The sequence below is a fragment of the Siphateles boraxobius genome, unplaced genomic scaffold (genome assembly GCF_051911475.1).
Source record: "Siphateles boraxobius isolate OS27281-9 unplaced genomic scaffold, OSU_SipBor_1 8, whole genome shotgun sequence".
In the NCBI taxonomy this organism is placed as follows: domain Eukaryota; kingdom Metazoa; phylum Chordata; class Actinopteri; order Cypriniformes; family Leuciscidae; genus Siphateles; species Siphateles boraxobius.
Window position 1 is genome coordinate 19,459,516 of NW_027509208.1, and position 18,507 is coordinate 19,478,022.

The 18,507-nt window shown below is 42.8% G+C and overlaps 1 protein-coding gene across 1 annotated transcript; it reads right to left on the reverse strand.

The window, feature by feature from the left end:
- Positions 1–13,325: 13,325 nt before the first annotated feature.
- LOC143729199 (uncharacterized) lies at positions 13,326–17,997 on the reverse strand. The gene is made up of 5 exons (XM_077220318.1): positions 17,542–17,997; positions 15,577–16,632; positions 15,240–15,398; positions 14,576–14,671; positions 13,326–14,443 (listed from the first exon to the last, which is right to left on the reverse strand). Exons 1-5 carry the CDS (start codon positions 17,542–17,544, stop codon positions 14,141–14,143), a joined length of 1,617 nt encoding a protein of 538 aa, XP_077076433.1. The 5' UTR covers positions 17,545–17,997; the 3' UTR covers positions 13,326–14,140.
- Positions 17,998–18,507: the final 510 nt, after the last annotated feature.

Sequence of the window (18,507 nt, forward strand, 5' to 3'; positions counted from 1 at the left end):
TCAGGGCTTTTATACAGCCGTGGTTCGCTCTGATTAAAAGGTGGCCCGAACGCCACGCGTGAGTAGGGACGCGGCTCTTGAGCCAGCGTTGGAGAGGGCGCATATGCAACAATCCTAGCTGGAGTACGGCCGATGCTGAGGCCATGAGACCGAGCATCCTCTGAAACCGCTTGACGGGGGCGAGCGCGCCCGCCCTGAATGATGTTGCAAGGCGCCGGATGGTGAGCGCGCGCTCTGATGAGAGACGCGCTGTCATTTGCATCGAGTCTAGAACTATTCCCAGGAAAGAAATCCTCTGGCTGGGAGATAGTATGCTTTTTGCAAAATTGATTCTTAGACCCAGGCATTCTAAATGGCTGATAATCCAAGATCTGTGTGTTATTAACTGACTCTCTGATTGTGCTAGAATCAGCCAATCGTCGAGATAATTCAGTATTCGCACTCCCCTTCGCCTTAGGGGGGAAAGTGCTGCATCCATACATTTCGTGAATGTACGGGGAGCCAGGGACAGGCCGAACGGAAGTACTGTGTACTGGTACGACTGTCCCTCGAAAGCGAATCTCAGAAACGGCCTGTGATGAGGCGCTATTGGAATGTGAAAGTAAGCATCTTTCAGATCCACTGAGAGAAACCAATCTCCTGGGCGTACTTGCGCGAGGATATGCTTGGTTGTTAACATTCTGAACGAGCGAATCATTAGTGCTTTGTTCAGGTGTCTGAGATCTAGGATGGGGCGGAGACCGCCATCCTTTTTCGGGACGAGAAAATAGCGGCTGTAAAAACCTGCCTCGCTCAGAGAGGGGGGAACAGTTTCCACAGCGCCCTTTTCTATTAGTTTGCGCACCTCGGTGCGTAGAACATGTGAGCACTCTTTTCTCACTTTCGTCTCGACCACAGTCGTAAAACGTGGTGGTCTGCGAGCGAACTGGAGCGAGTATCCGTGCTTTACTATATTCAATACCCATTTCGGCATATCTGGAATATTTTCCCATGCCGCTGCGTGTACAGATATGGGCTGAATACAGGCTAGGGGCGGGCCGCTGTGACGCAGGGACCCGGCCAGCGAATCGCCTGAGCTCATAGCTCTCAGAGGCGCGGGCGCGCGCTGAGCAGCTGAGTGAATGGGCGCGTGTGTGATTACAGCAGCGCGCGCTGTGTCTGTAAAACTCGCAGCCTGGGCTGGGGTTGTGTTTGACACTGTAAGGACAGTGTTTATAAGTGGGGGTGCATAAACAGTGGTAGGCACACGCGTCACTTTTATAATGTTTCCCGCTTTTACTGGGGATGAATTTATAACTGTGTGAACAGTGCTTGTGTGTAGTGGTGCGTACATGACCGTAGGCACGTGATCTACATTCATGGGGTGCGCAGCTTGAGCTGGGAATGAATTTGGCACTGTTTTGACAGTATCTGGGAATGCAAACCTTGTGGACATGTGAACCCTTAGTGACACAGGCAGAAAAAGACTCTTTTTGTGTTTTCTGTGCGTCGCTGTAAAAACGGCGTTTGTTTGCAGGTGAGCGAGCTCTGTGACTGGCCCATTGACTGCTGTATGAACATATCCAGCCGCCTGTAAGGGGACTGGGTAATGCTTGAGCTTTTGCAGAGAGAGTGGTCCGGCTTTTGCGAGACACGCACTCTCTCTTTTCATTCTTGTGGCTAGGACGGCTTTCGAGGCTCGGGGTTCAGCACAATCTTGGGCCGAGGACCCCGTCGCTCAGAAGGCGGCTTGCGGTTGTGAGAGCGCGAGCGGCGTCGAGCGTCAGCCTGAGGCGCGGGCTGAGAGGCGGTGGGGGCTGTTCTAGCCCGCTGCGGCTGCGGCGGCCTCTGTCTGCTCTGCGATGAGCTGGAGCGCTTGGGCAGGAAATGCCGCATAGCTTGTGAAGCATTCTGGGCCTCAGTGAAGCGTTCGGCGAAACCCTTAACCGCCGGTCCAAACAGCCCGCTGGTGGAGATAGGCGCGTCGAGAAATGGCGCCTTATCTGCGTCCTTCATCTCAGTCAGAGTCAACCACAGATGGCGCTCGAGAACAGTCAAATTAGCCATGGCACGGCCGATAGACTGGGCGGTGGCCTTCGTGGCTCGCAGGGCTATGTCAGTCGCGCTGCGTAGGTCCTTAAAGGCTTCGGGTTCGGGGCCAGACTCGTCCATAGAGCGGAGAAGCTTGGCTTGGAACACTTGAAGTACCGCCATAGAGTGAAGCGCTGATGCAGCTTGGCCGGCGGCGGCGTAGGCGCGACCGGCGAGAGCTGAAGTAGTGCGGCAGGGCTTCGAGGGGTGGGAAGCTTTGGCTTTCCATCCGGTGGTGGAGGGCGGGCAGAGATGATTGGCCACGGCCTCCTCGAGGGGCGGTGTTCCCTCGTAGCCTCTTTCCTTCGCGCCGTCCACAGAGGAGAGCGAGGAAGAAAAAGAAGGCTTTAGGCGCGCAGAGTGGGGGGCTTTCCACGACTTGGTGAGTTCGTCGTGAACTTCCGGGAAGAAGGGAGAAGGCCTTTGCCGAGGGGCCTGCTGGCGCCCCTGCAGAAACCACTCATCCAGTCGGCTCCGGGTTGGTTCTTCGGGAGAAGACCAATCGAGCCCGAGGTCTTCCACGGCCTTAGAGAGAACGCGGATAATCTCGCTATCCATGGTGGAGCCCCCGCTCGCGCTAGCTAGCGTCGACGGGGCGGGGTCGAGAGTGGAGCCCGGCCAGTCGTCCGATGCAGCGTCGATTGACAAGCTGTCATCCATTCCCCCGTCGTCCTCGGACGCGCCGAAAGTCACAAGGCCCACCGCTCTGCTAGAGGGGTGTGGGTCCGGCTGGGTGAACTGAACCGGCGGTGGGGAAGGCAAGAGCGGCGGTGAAGCACGCGGAGACTGGCTCGGCGTGACGTCACTGAGCTCAGGTTCAGGAAGCCTCTGTGAGCGGCGCTTTTTCTTAGTGCGCGGCTCGAACAGAGGGATGGCGGCGATGGGCTCGCTCACGGCGAAAGCGGCGAGGCGAGCCCGCAGTGCGGAGAGACCCAGGTCGTCACATTCGGGGCATCCGCCCTTGGTCAAAGCAGCTTCTGCGCGGTCCCGGCCCAGGCAGCGAGCGCAGATGATGTGACGATCCCCGTCCGGGAGAAGGTCTCTGCACGACGCGCAGGAAGGCATTTGAAACAACGCCTTGGAAAATTTGCTCTTTTACAAGTGTCGCAGAGCGAACAGATGTAAATACTTGCGTGAGCAGTACGCCGGATGGCTCAGTAGGATCGCGTTAGAAGGCGGCTGAAGGTGCCGACGTCCTCGTAGCAAATCCCGCTGGTATGCTTTTCGACGGCGAAGCTTCAATAATCCGGAGGATCCAGCGAAGAAGGTGTTCGCTGAAGGAGATTAAATCTAAAGAACTCTCATGACGGGGCGCCCAATATATAGCTCTTGGCCACGCCCATCTTGGCGGGCTCTGACGCGCGCGGGCGCGAAGCGCGCTCATTGGTCGCGCATTCAGAGTCGCCCCGTCATTGGTTCGAGCAAGTTGCCGCAGCACAGCCAATGACCGAGCTGCCTTCGTTCATTGCTGTCAGCTGTGCAGCTGCAATGCGTTTTACATAAAGACTTCAATATTCTCGAGAAAAGGAGTTTTCCCATAGCGTAAGCTACTTACGCAATAGGAGAGACCTCTCGAAAGGGAACTTGGTTAAGGTATTTATCTGACAAAATTTTATGGCAAACTACAGATAAATGTTTTATTTTACTATGCAAAATAAATAAACAAAAAATATTTGCACGTAAAGCTTTGAAGAATTTATTCATTTGATATTAATGAATGATCACTGAAAAGTTTTCCAGGGGTTCAATAGAGAAATTCATGTTTCACAGATGTACTTTACGATAGAGAGTGGCGTAGATATATGTTTTTTATTTCAGTGACATCATAATATTGACTTTGAGAGGCTCACATCAGGCTCTGTCATGAAAGGCAGATGCTCTCAGTTGAAGTATAAATCATCTCTGTCATCAATTCTGATACTGGTGATAAACGAAGGACCAAGGAGCTATACACAGAAATACATTTAAAGAGTTAGTTCTCACACCCTGCCATAATTTACTCACCCTCAAGCCATTCTAGGTGTATATGACTTTCTTCTTTCAACCAAACACAATCTGAGTTATATTAAAAAATATATATCCTGCCTCTTCCCATATTTATAATGGGAATGAATGGTACCTTAGATTTGGATTCCCCAAAAAGTATATCCATCCATGTAAAATATCCATACGGCTCTAGGGGGTTAAAAAAGCCCTTCTAAAGTGAAGCAATGCATTTTTTTAAGATAAATATCAATTTTTATAAATTTATATATATTTGCACTGGCTTCCTGTAACAGTGTCTTGTTCCGGCGGAAGATTGACCCCTGACTCGATTTTCATACAATTAAATTGACAAAAAATAAAACATTTTTTTTTAAAGTATATAAATACAAATTATCAGCTTCTCTGTCAACTTTTATCAAGCTAAATATTGGAAGATCAAATTTTCACCTGGGAAATCAACCTTCCTTCCACTCCCTTGAGTGTTGATGTGTGGGCATTCCCACTGAGAAAGACTAACTTGACACGTCCCACTGGAGTCACACAGTGTTGAGTTTCTAACAGAGAGAGAGAACAAACAGAAATCCCTGAGAGACTGAGGGGGTCTCTGTGGTAACAGTGATGGACTCTTTTGGCCTACCGAGTGTCTGACCTGCTAGTTCGAATAACCTGTGAAAGATATGGTTAGATTTGGATAAGCACCAAACCCTGCAGGTCAAAACAACTCTGCTTTTCAGGGATTCACCACTGCGGCTTTACACAAAACACTGCACATCCTCAAATCTCATCATCAAATAACAGAAGCGATGGAAAACATGACTGATGGTCCAGTAATACCCTTGATTCTTTAACAGGCTAGGTAAAGATTTTGGCTTTAAATAATCCCTCATTGTTTTATTAAGCACTTTGAAAGATGATTTCTCAAACCGTGAAGACAGTGAAACGTTATTGTTTCTCATATCAGCTTGTTTTATGGTAGAAGGGTAATTTTCTGAGATTAAATATAATTGAAAACCACTGTAAACATATTAATCGTGTTTCAGCTTTCTTGCTTTCTGAAATCTTGTAAAAGTTGTACAGATTATTGCTTTCCAGTGTAATTAAAGCAGAAAATTCATACTTTTATGCTCTTAGTAAACAACAAAAAAGTGATGACACAAGTACTTAAAAACATTTATTTATAACTACTTCTGTACTGATTAATATAAAATATTGTGCCACCAACCAAAATAGGCTCATGGGGGAAAAAATGCACAGTTCCTTGCACAATACCATGTTATGACCGCAAAAAAGTTGTACCATAGTGTGTTATTTGCAAACCAATGTAGGGTATGGACCAATCAGACACATACTAATTATTCATTATATACAAAGGTTTATGAAACTCCTCACACAGCCCAAACGAACAAACACAAGGGCAGAAACAGTGTCCTGTTACAGGGCATGATAAGGAGATTTTACGACCTCCGAGGAATGTGGCCACATACTCAAGAGAGAGACTATGAAACAGAAAACCTCTTTAAAGCTACACTGTGTAACTTTTTTAGTTTATTCTTAGCTAAAAACACTTAGTTCTTTCAAAAATATATGTGCTCATTAATGTATATTTACTTCGTTCAAGTAATAAAGTATATATACATACGGGTGGGGGGTTCTAATGTCGGTCGCCATGTTGCCCCTCCATCTTGAAAGTACATTAGCCAAAGAGGGACATACCCGTTAATTCAAGCTTCGCCTTTCGCGTTTTAACACTCGATGGCACCGTGTCGAATCTCAAGAGGGGGATTGCTTGAGACTGATATATAAAAACCTGAAAGCCTTTTTGAAAGTCTGTTGCTGATGGAGGATCACTCTTATTCTCGAGGATACGTATCAGAGTCGCCAAGGAAGTGAAAAAGAGAATTAAGACGGCAACGCAACAGGCAAATCAACAAGACAAAAGTAAATATTGGAGTGGCCTTTCCAAGATGGAAAGAGCTCATGACAAGCAACGATTTTAAAAAGGATGCCGACGTTGCCTGCTTTCTTCTCGACAGGTAACGTTTATTAAGCCTGTTTGTGTATATTGGAAGTTGCTTGGCTAATTATATCATGGTGTGCTGTGCATAACGCTAGAACGACATCTAGGATAGGTTTCCTCGTGTCAATGATGAAAAGTATTGTTTACCTTGTAACATAAATCCGTGTTCTATGACGGATAACATGTGATTAATATTTTAATGGCGCTATAATTTGTAGGCTATAAGTTATATGTAGGCACTTTAAATTTTAGTTATTTTTCATTTATTTTACTTTATACACAATTAACGTAGCCTAATGTGATAAAGCAGTTGTAATGCTGCATTCCAATCTTGGACTACATTGGCCACCGTAGGAGTTAAAACAAAATCGGAATTGAGAGGAACAGAAACTAATATTCACTGGATGGTCATATACCTTTTCACCGCTAGATGGGGGTAAAAATCACACAGTGTAGCTTTAAAACAGACTTTGCTGCATTAATCATAGACTAACTGATCTATAAATGAACATGCATACAACTGTGAAAGAAACAGTGTAAATGGTTTACTGTCTCGTGTACTATTAGGTATATATTATGGTATGTATCCTGGTATACAACCAACTAACGATCAATGTAACCTCACCTGTATCATGCCTCCTACCTAATTAATCCTCATTTAATGACTCACACTTTGATGTACATCACCTTCTTCTAGAATGCAGTGTGGATGATTTATAGCTATCTGAGCATTAATGAACGTATAATCGTGCTAGGGACAAAGATCCGTAAATCAACTAAGAGCCACTTTCCCTCTCAGACATGTCACCTTTCTGATTGGTTGAGTTCAACCCTTAGGGGAGGATCTTTTCCAGGCCTTATTAGAGACAGTCCACATGTGACCTCTCTCTCTTAGTTCTTTCATCCAGCCGCAACACTGTTCTGGTGATTCTGGGGAACCCCCTCCCCCTCCACGGGGGCCCCAGGGCCCAGCAGGCCTCGATTCCAACCAGATATGGGCTCAGGCAGGAGAGAGATGACTCTCTCACAAAGAACCAAGGACAATCTCAAGAGTTTTGGAACAAAGACTCCAACCAACAACGACTCCAATCACCCATCCTTCCGACTTCCTCACTTCTCCTGGGTGCTCGGCGTGGCCTCAACAGAGTCCCAGGCCTGACCAAACCAGCGATGCGTTCCTGGAGAAAGAGAACGCTCAACCAACTTCCACTTGACACTGCCGGAACCATCAACGACTTCAATTTTCAACAACTTCAAGAATTGTTCCCATTACAAATGCAAGTATTCAATTCAATGAAATGTGAAAATGAAATTCTGATGGTTCTTCTCATAGACCCTCTTCCGGTTTCCCATTTCATCCTATCACTAACCTATTTATGTATTCATGTGTGTATGTTGTTTAGTTTATTTATATTCATATAAATATCTATATTTAGTTAATAAAACTTGTACATAAAATGTATTTGGTTCTGTTTTGTTTGCAATACAAGTCACTTTACGATCACAGTTTTGCTACTGGCTCGAAGTACTGTACAGGCAAATAAATAATTATTCTTCTGTGGCCAGGGAAGATACCCTTTTCTTAGAATAAATTAATAATCAAAAGAGTTTGTTGGAAGAACTGATTAATTGATTGTAATATTAGTTCAGCCACATCAAGTTAATCCAATTAACTGACCCAAATATTTATAATTAATAATAACAAGATATTATTGATTATTAATATTTCCAAAAAGCTGAGTTCCTTACACCAATATATTTTGATATTTGCATCCCGTAACCAGCTCCATTTGTTTTGCTTTTCTGAGATATTAAACTTGCTCGGCAGCCCACCTGGTACAGAGTTGCACTTGAGATTTGGAGCGGTAGTCTGATAAAAGTTTAACACTATCTCACGACCAATTCGTATGAATTCGTACGATTAAGTAAAAGGTAGCTAATTGGTGGCTACAATTGTAGAATCCCTTTCTGTAGAACATAATTTGCACAAACTGCATTTTCAATTAAAAGGGCCGAAATTATGGAATTCTCTCAGGAACAATATTGATCTCGTATTTAGGTTTTGCATTGTGCTCTCTCTGTTTACTGGTTTTTTTTTTGCTCTTTTCATTCCATTTAATTTAATTTGATCTCTATCTCATTTATAATGATGTTAGTCTGAATTTTTCTTTTTAACTAAAAGCCCTAGGAACTAGGAACAAGTGTTGTGAATTAGCTTTAACTAAAAACACTGATACATACAACAGAGGACTGTTCTTGTGCATCTATGTTTTTTTTGTATCTGTCCCTATCTAAATAAAATAAAAAAAATAATTTAAAAAATTCGTACAAATTCGTACGATTTGTCTAAACCCGAGTGGTGGGGTCAGGGTTAGGTCATTCTTACGAATTCATAAAAATTGGGCAAAGTGTAAAATATACGATTTAGCAAAAATCTTACTCGTACGAATTCATACAAGTGAGGTTATATGAATATATATATATGTCACGACAAAAAATGCGTGCCCGAATTTGGATGAAGGAACTGAACGGTAGGAGGAAAGAAGAAAACAAGACTAACATCCGACTGCATTATGATATAAAGGGAGTAAACCAATCCACAAAATAACCACAGAAATAACCATCATCTGTGCTAACACTGATTTTAATTTTGAAAATTGCTTCCGTTTAATGGATATGTTAGTGTAGGTATTTCACTCTTGATGGCAGCAGTGGAATCACTTAAAACGGAATGAGCGTGCATTTCTCTGCCTTTACGAAAAGACGATTCTCTAAGAGACTTTGAAGAACGCGCCGAACGTGCTGGACATGCACATGGAGAGAGTTTGAAAAGATCAGTATGTCGTCCAAGTAAACGAAAACAACAATATTAAGCATATCTCTCAAAAAATTGTTAACAAGGGCTTGGAAATTGGCAGGAGCGTTGACGAGTCTGAACGGTAAAACCCGATATTCAAAGTGCCCTAGGGGTGTGTTAAACGCCATCTTCCATTCGTCTCCCTCCTTTATGCGCACTAAATAATACGCGTTGCGGAGATCCAACTTTGTGAAAATCCTTGCTCCCTGCAAGATCTCAAAGGCTGATGACATAAGTGGTAAAGGATACAGGTTCTTGACAGTTATGTCATTCAGCCCTCAATAATCAATGCAGGGACGCAAGGAACCGTCCTTCTTTTTCACAAACAGGAGGAACAGGAGGAACAGCAGACACTAATCATTCTACATGACAAGACAAATTCCAAGAGAAAATAGTCCCCTTGTACCAATTAATGGAGGGTTATGCTGTACCAAACAAGGATGGCCCAAAACAACAGGGGTAAAGGGGATTTGAAAAATTAAAAAAGAAATAGTCTCTTGATGGTTGCCAGAGACGGTGAGACTCACCGGGATGGTGGTTCGACGGACCTTAGAGAGAACACTCCCATCCAGGGCAAAAACTGTGATGAGATTATCTAAATCAACTAAGGGAATGCCCTGTTCGAGGGCCCATGTCTCATCGCTGAAACTTCCCTTGGCTCCTGAATCGACGAGGGCCATGCAATAGGCTGTAGAACCGGTCCAACGGAGAACGGCAGAAAAGGTAGTGCGAGTCCTCGGCGATGGGAATAGGGCAGTAGCGCTCGTTAGTAATCCCCTATCTACTGCCGAGGTCTGGATTTTAGTTGACAGGTCGAGACGAAGTGACTCGCGGAACCGCAGTAGAGACAGAGTCGGTTCAGTATCCGCCGATGACGTTCAGCAGCAGAGATGCAGATACCCCCCAGCTGCATGGGATCCAACTCCAGACCACCCATAGGAGGAAAAGTAACAGTGGGCGGGGTAGCTTGTAACTCGGTCACCAATCCGCAAGCGCGAAGTCACAGTTCAAAGCGCTTATCCAGGCAGATGGACAGTTCGATCAGCTGGTCCAGATGAGCTGGAGATTCGCGGGCAAAAATCTCATCCTTGAGATCCACATTCTGCCCTTCCAGGAAGTGTGCGACTAAAGCTGGTTTGTTCCAGCCGCATGTAGTAGCCAGAGTGCGGAACACTATGGAGAAGTCAACAGCGGACCTTTTCCTCTGACGCAGTACGGCGAGTAGACGTGAGGCTTCGTGACCGTAGACAGAACGATCGAACACCCTTATCATTTCTTCTTTGAACAGTACATATTGATCGCAGCAGTCTGCCTTTGATTCCCAGATGGCCGTTCCCCACTCACGTGGCTGTCCAGTGAGTAAGGACACCACAAAAGCAACTCTGGCGCGGTCCTCAGCATAAGTGGTGGGCTGAAGAGAAAACACAACCTCACATTGTGTTATGAAGGAGCGACATTCAGTGGGCTCACCCGCATAACATGGTGGGTTATTGATCCTACTGTGAGTCCTCTGGAACCCTGGCGGGTCCTGGCAAAAGTGGTGAAACTGCGTGGACAAGTCAGTGATCTGCGCAGCCAGACTCTCCACAGCATGTCTGGCAGCATACAATTCCTCTTCATGTCTGCCCAGCATGGCTCCCTGAGCCTCGACCGCTGAACGAAAAGGTGCTTCCTTCGTGGGTCCATGATGGCCAGATTATTCTGTCAGGATAAACAGAGGACCCAAGAGTGAATGCAGGTGCAAACAGAGTTTAATAATAAAGAGAACAAAGGCAGACAGCCGCCAGACAGGGGCTGAACTGGTAACACAATTGACTTGGCTTAATGAAACAGAATTAGCAGGGATGCCCAAGCCGGGTAGCAGCGGTCAGCGGAGATAACTCAGACTCAGACCAGTAGTTGTCGAGCAGCAGGTTGAGTAGCAGTTGAAGACCACAAGCAGCAGGATGGCTGGACAGAAAACAGTATAAGCGGACAAGACAGGACGAGACAGAGTAGACTGAGACTACAGAACATACAGGAACGAGCCTAATGAAGCAACAATAATCTTGCAATGAAACAGAGAGGATGGTAGCTAAAAGTAGTAGACAAAATCAGGATGAAGAGAAAACAAGTGTGGTGACAATCAGCGCGAGCGATGAGGATCAGCTGAGAGTGAGTGTGTGTGTGTGTGTGTGAGAGAGAGAGAGAGAGAGAGAGAGAGAGAGAGAGAGAGAGAGCGAAAGAGAAAGAGAAAGAGAGAGAGAGAGAGAGCGCGAGAGAGAGAGAGAGAGAGAGAGAGAGAGAGAGAGAGAGATCAACTCGGGTTCATGACATGACAGCCTTGTCTAGAAGGTAGTAAAATTTGACTACCTGCAATTTCAGACAGTCTTCACATCAGGAGCACACCCATGAAAGTCCAAAAAATGCATCTAGGTAGGCAGCTTAGTCAGTTTTAAGACAGCTATTGTGACTAAAATTATATTGAGGCAAAGCCATGAAGATTCACCATTCCCTGTTACATTACAAGTACAGTTTCAATTTAAACTGGCAAAATGAAACTATCTTTTTTTTTTTTTAATGTACAACACCATGTTTGATGTAAGGCCTAAACACTTTTTTTAAACATTCAATACAAATTCAAAACTATGAATATATGAACTTCAAATAAGACTGTCTAAAGAATTTGACTATGGTCCCTCATGAACGTTTCTGTAACATTCTCACAAATATGCAAGAGATTGAAAACAATGTAATGCAATGCAATTAATTTGAAGAAAAAAAACTTAATAGCTCTAAATTTACAAATGCATTTATAAACAGTTTCTCAATTGATCATAATATTCACTAACTGCTTGTAGTCAATGGTTAAAAAAGAAGAAAAATTAAAGAAAATAAAAAGACAGTACAGCCACTGAATAAGAACAATAAATGAGCTAACAAAAGGAAAGGGTTTGTACATCCTCGTCATTAAGATTAAAGTTGTGATGAAAAGAAAGTAGCCTGGTAAAGAGCTGTATCTTCTCTTTAATAGAACATTTTACATAGACCATAGAACATTTTTTGAACAAATGAAATAAAATAGAACTATATAAATTATTACTCCTGGTGTGGGAAATCCACACATATCTAAGAGCAGTGTTATGGTATGGAAGAACCATTTTCATATATTCAACTAAAACAATAAAAAAAATGTCATTTACTTATTTAGGAAACTAAACTTCTGCATGAAAACAGTTAAGGGCAATAAAATAATATATAAATAGCAAATAAAAATAAAATAAATATAGCCTTGCAGTATAAAGATGTTTCTCAAAACACACACACACACACACACACACACACACACACACACACACACACACACACACACACACACACACACACACACACACACACACAGGCCTGTTGCAATCACTTGTACATCAATGGCAAGTTTTATTTCGCAAACAGTTGTTCTCTCGTCTGCCACATGTCCAGCCAGGCTAAACAATCAATTTAATTGAGCGCGAGCAGCGCAGCAAAAATAGACGCTGCGGCGAAACACTGCTGTTCACGCGACGCTCATGCTCAACGCTCACGCGCTGCTCCTGCTCTTGGTGTGAATGCACTCAATGATTAACATGCACGACGGGAAAAAGAAAAAAAAACCGCGCTGCTCAGGCTTGTGGTGTGAAACGGCCGTAATTCACAAGGTTTCCTACATGTGCATTCCGTGTGCATGTGTGATGCTGATGTTGAGTGATGTTAATCATGCGGCGCCCGAGTGCATTTGACCGGCAAAAAAATCGGAATATGTCAGACTGACCGGCCGGTCGCCGGTCATGGCCGATCACGTGAAAATCGGCCGATTCTGGTCCCCAGCCGATCAATCGGTGCATCTCTAAGCCTTACCTTATTGTACTATTTATTCATCAGTGTTAGTGAACTTCTTTCCTAATTTAATTTGTGTATGATATAAAGTGGAACTGTAAATTTGCTTTGATTAAATTGCTAAAAACTGTGGGTTGTGGCTTAATGACCATGGGGAAATGTGTGTCCCATAACCAAACCAGTTGAGAACCACTGCCCTATCAGGGCTCCAGACTAACTTTTCCACTGGTTGCACTGGTGCTACACTGTAAAAAAGAAAAAGTTAGTTCAACTCAAATTTTCAAGGCAACCGACTGCACAGAATTTTTGAGTTGAAGATATGAACTTAATTTTTTAAGTTTTAAAGGACTACAATTATTAAATTGCGTCAGCTAAGTTTTTTAAGTTCTGACAACTAAGTTTTTTTAATTCAAGTTACTGGAACTTTCAAGTCTGTAAAAGCTTACTATTTTGAGTTCAGATTACCATCCCCTGTAATAACTTGTTATTTTGAGTTTAAATTACCCCCTCACATTAAATCATCCACTGACAGTAAACCAGTTCATTTATGCATGTTTATTTGAACGACTTTGGCACAAACAGCTTTACAATTCCACAATGTAAACAAGTAATCTTATATCCAAAGCAAATACATCAGGTTTCAGAACCGTAATATGGGCAGGTTTTTTTTTCTTTCCGACTCTTGTTGAGACCTTACAAATAATGCAATATAGCCAAAGATGACCAATAAACAGTTGTATAGTGCCTAAGTATTAATTCAGAAATGTGTAAATCCCCAGCTGAAAAAGCCACATTATCTGAACTTTCTGAATTATCTGAACTTTGAAATTAGCCAAAAAGGCAAACATGCAGGCTATAACAGTAATGGTGAAATACAGCTTGCTTCTACTGAACAATCAATACCGTAGTCTCTTGACTGTAATATGACAGCTACACATAAAATATTTGTTTTTATTTCAAATAAAGCACTTGTGTGCAGAGCAAATAAGGCACATGTCAATAAGTTGGGGAAATCAAAAGGAAAAATATAAAAACTATAAGGTGGTCTATGTGAAGACTTACAAAATATACAAACATAATAAATGAACAAACATGGTAAAAGAAATCTTCCCCATGGACACTTGCCACATCAGCAAAGATGCAGACTATAACAGCAATGCTGAAACAAAGCTTGCTTCTACTGAGAAACAATCAATAGTCTTGTGACAGTTATATGACAGCTACAAATAACAGATTTGTTTTTAGTCAAAATAAAGGAACAACATAAAAACTATAAGGTGGTCTATGTGAAGACTTACAAAATATCCAAACGTAAATGAACAGACATGATAAAATAAATCTACCCCATGGAAAATGAATCACTGGTTTATCAGCTTGGTCTTGAAGCTCCGGACACGCTGTGAGCAATTGGTGGACATTTCCATGAAAATGTGCTGGATAGTTTCAAAGGTATACCTGATGTCTTTTGGGAACTCCATGTTGAGGGCATAAAGCAAGCCAAAAAGATACGCAAGCGCAGTCGGGGTGTCTGGGATATATTTCAGGACAATGGTTTCCTCCAACACAAGGGCAATATTAATGACTGCGTCGTTGTCATCATCAAGCACTGTGAGGACCCCCATCTTGATGCCTTTCATCTGTTTGTCATCTGTATCAGTTGCCTGACAAAACAAAAACAACACTGAAATAATGTCCTGTAGAAAACTAGTCAATAAAAAGTGATGTCTATTTGTGTATGGCCTCTTTGCTATACAACACTACTAAAAGCTGAAGGTCTTCCAAGCTGCACTCACCAGGCATCTAGAGAAAAGCTTCCCAGTATTCTCCCGCAGAAATATGGGAAGACCTTCCACAGCTGCCTGTCTGCGATGACTTGTGATGTCAGATGTCTGTTTTGGAAGAATATAAAGACAAACAAATACTTTTGTTTAGCTCTGTGAAATGTACTTGTGCATGTGCACTTGTGCTTGTTCCATTTGTATTCCCATTTCTACAATTGTGCATGTAGGCAGATAAAATAATTGCAGCCTCTGTTAGTTTATTAGTGTTTCTTTTTGTCTTTTAAGGATAAGTTCACTATATTGCACTTTGAGCCCCCTTTCTGGGTTATCTTGGATGAAATAGAGTGTTTGACGAACAGTCAACGAACACCACTAACCAATCGGTGAGTTGCACATCTTTGAAAACAAACGTTTAGGGTTGATTTAAAGACAGGTTTGTGAATGCATGTAGCTAGCCATTCTGAAGCATGCAAAGTGCAAAACCGTGAACGTATCCTTTAAATATTACTGTATTAAATAGTCAATCAAGATGGAACTCGCTCACCAATGTAGCTGATGCAAAAAAAGAATTAAGTTATATTACATAAAAAGTGCAGAGTGCTAGCTTGGTAGTTCCTTCTTGATTAATGGTTTAAATTTTAGTGGACAAACTGAAGAAAAGGCCTTATATAACAACCTGTTTGTCAAGCATTTCCAAAAGGGTTTCCATCTCTCGACTAAAGGCGCCCTTCCTGGCACGATACAATTTCAGCAGACGAGGGGTGAACATCTCAAGGGCAGCTTTAAATGTTCCCATCAGGTCCTTGGTGGTCACACGAGTGAACTCTTGACAAATCTGAATGAAAGAAATGCAATACAAATACAACAAGCTGATAGTGTGATTTCATTGTTATAATTAAGTCTGCAAACTCAAAGCCATAATACAAATGAACCTACATACACTATTATGAAAAAAAACATAACACAAATGTAAACAAATGCACCAAGTTCAAGAAAAAAAAAAGATGCCTTACCTGTTCTTCAAGAAATAGACCAGGCCACCTCTCCAGAACCTCTGAGACCATGGGCTCCATCTCTACAATCTCCATTCTCCTAAGGGAGAATGTGATGTCCATCTTCTGTCTGATTAACTCCATGTCCTTGTTTTTCTTCTTCATGGCTTCAACCAGGGAAGACCTCAGGTCTTCCAAGTCATCCTCAGTGTAGCTTTCTGGGTGATCTGGTACATGGTTGACCTCACCTCGTTTTGGTTTTTTCAAGGAAAACCTTCCCTCCGGACCACCATCCCCATCATCATCATCTCTTCTTCGCCTGTTGACACCATGATCATCCGCCTCCTCCCTTCTTGATCTCCTGTTGACACCAACCTCATTACATCCAGCTTGACGCAGTTTTGATCTGTAGTTCCCCATCTTGTACTTTATGCTGGTTGTCCATCCTGCATATCCAGTACCACCACCAGGCTCTTTGAGGCAGGGATGTTTGATGACAAGTTCAGCAGCAACAGAATCGAACTCATGTTTTTCAGGGTAGGCTTTCACAGAAAATATTTCTTGTGCCAACTTGTCCAGAATCTCTTTTTTCACATCTCTGGTTACATGTAAACCCTTCCCTAATGTTTCAAACGTGTCATTCCCCTTGCGGAGTATCAGTTCAACATCATAAGAGAATTCTGGCACTGGGAACGGTGTGGGCCACTGTGCAACGTTCCTCCTATATGTCCGCACAACTGAAGATAAGCTGTGGATTGAGTCTGGAGATCCAATGATGGCTGTGTCAAGGGAAGAGATGGAGGATGACCGAGTTGGTGTTGGAGGTGGTGGTGATGGCATGTCCTCATTGCTCCACAGAATATGCAAGACAGCCTTTTCTGAAGGTAACTCTGCTATGTCAATCAGGTTGCAAACTGCCTGGCCAAAGTCTGAGTCTTCATACTGTATACAGAATTCACCCACAAGTTCAAGTTTTTGACGCAGTTCATTGTACAGTTCCTCTAAAGTTTCAGGGGCTTTGGTCAGCCGAATCTTACGGACGAGTTTGGGATTTATGTGGACCAAAAGCAACAAAGCCTGTGAGGACAAAAGAAGAACAGTTATTTGCATGACACTTTAAACTGAAGCCATATACAGTTATGGCCAAAAGTATTGGCGCACCTCAAGAATTGTTGGTTTTTAAGCAAAATTCGCACACTTTTGAAGGTTTTTTGATAAAATAAACAAACCAGGATATTTTCAATAGTTTAACACAACTGAAACAAGAATTGGTTTCCCCAAATGTAACAGAATGTATCACCAAAATACTGCGGGAAGTGAATACTGCATGGTCGAAAGTATTGCCACCCTTCACAACAAGTGTCTTTTGCTGTGATAAAAGCACACTTTTCATTGTTAAAATCCAGTGCTAAGGTTATGGGTAGTCAGACGTCAGCTGTGGTAGCGCTCCTGAGAAATATCGCCCATTTCTAATGGACGAAAATCTCCAGTTTACTCACTATACATCTCTGTTGGTTTATATGGACAGTATGAGGTTTTCAAGTAGAATCGAGTTTATTATCCTTTAGAAATGGGCTTATACTTCTCAGGAATGCTACCACAGCTGACGTCTGACTATCCATAACCTTAGCTGTGGATTTTAACAATGAAAAGTGTGCTTGTATCACTGCAAAAGACTGTTTACTGCAAAAGTTATTTTGAGCGCCAATACTTTTGACCATGCAGTATTCACTTCCCGCAGTATTTTGGTGATATTTTGTGTTGAATTTGAGGAAACCAATTTTTGTTGTTTCAGTTCTGTTGAGCTATTGAAAATATCCTGGTTATTACATAAAAACACCTTCAAAAGTTTGTGAGTTTTGCTCGAAAACCAACACATCCGGAGGGGTGCCAATACTTTTGGCCATGACTGTACCTTGAACACTTAAAATCAAGTCATTAACACATGACAAAATTATGAAAACATACAAACAGAAAGGTGCTTACCATTTTAATTTACTGCAGTAGCCAAGCCCTTGGGGTCACCATCAAAGTTCTAGCAACTTGGTATGCAGCCAATGGGTGGTAGTCGTTCAAAGTCTCTGGATCCAGGATCTCTAAATCTGAGTGACAGTTATCAATGAGTTGGTAAGACCGATAATGTTCCATGTACCAAGATGATAACCTTGTGGTGACAAAATACACTTTCCACCACTTGTCCACCAATATGTGTAGTATTCTAAAGAATTCTGGCAGTCCACTGCATTCACCCGCAGACACTATCATGTCCCTCACATACTGGGTCCCACACAAATGTACTTCTTTGGCAAGAGACACATCATCTTCATTTGGGTACTTCTTTTCTAGTACTGTCCTGAGCTTTTCATCTAAAGATGATATTTTCACTCTATCTACACTACCAACACGCAATTCTGGCTTGAACAATTGATGTGTGTCAAGAAGATATGCCATGAGCAGTTGATGCTTAGTGGAAAGGGTGAGTAGTACATTCTTAAAACAGTGAGCATCATTAATTGCCTGTTTGAAAAAACTATGCTTAGACTCAAATCTAAACGTCCACAGATCCACTAATGGCCCAAAGCACCGTGTGAGATGCACATAGTGATCAATGAAGTGATGCTTTGGTTTCAACTTAAATTCAGGAAAGGTGTCAGTGAGTAACTGTCGATGGTCAGACAATTTATTCCCTAAGTAACATAATGTTTCCTCTGATAATGTAGTAGACACCGTAATCTCCACAATCTCTTTAAGGTCCATTAAAATTTCCCATGACTGCTCTTGTTCAGGTATATAGTTCCCGATCAAGAGAGGTAGCAAACGTAAAAGTGCCCAGTTTTCATGTCCGTTACCGTTTACCTTTCCAGAGGCAAGGCTTGTCTTTGTAATTGCCTGTGGCTTGTTGACCAAATCAGAGAATTTGTATGGAAACTGTTTTATGCGGTTATTCAGTCC

Coding starts and splice junctions, on each gene's coding strand:
- LOC143729199 (XM_077220318.1), bottom strand. Junction 15,399..15,576: donor GTCTATTTCTTGAAGAACAG/GTAAGGCATCTT, acceptor TCTTTCATTCAG/ATTTGTCAAGAGTTCACTCG. Junction 14,444..14,575: donor AGCTTTTCTCTAGATGCCTG/GTGAGTGCAGCT, acceptor TTGTTTTGTCAG/GCAACTGATACAGATGACAA.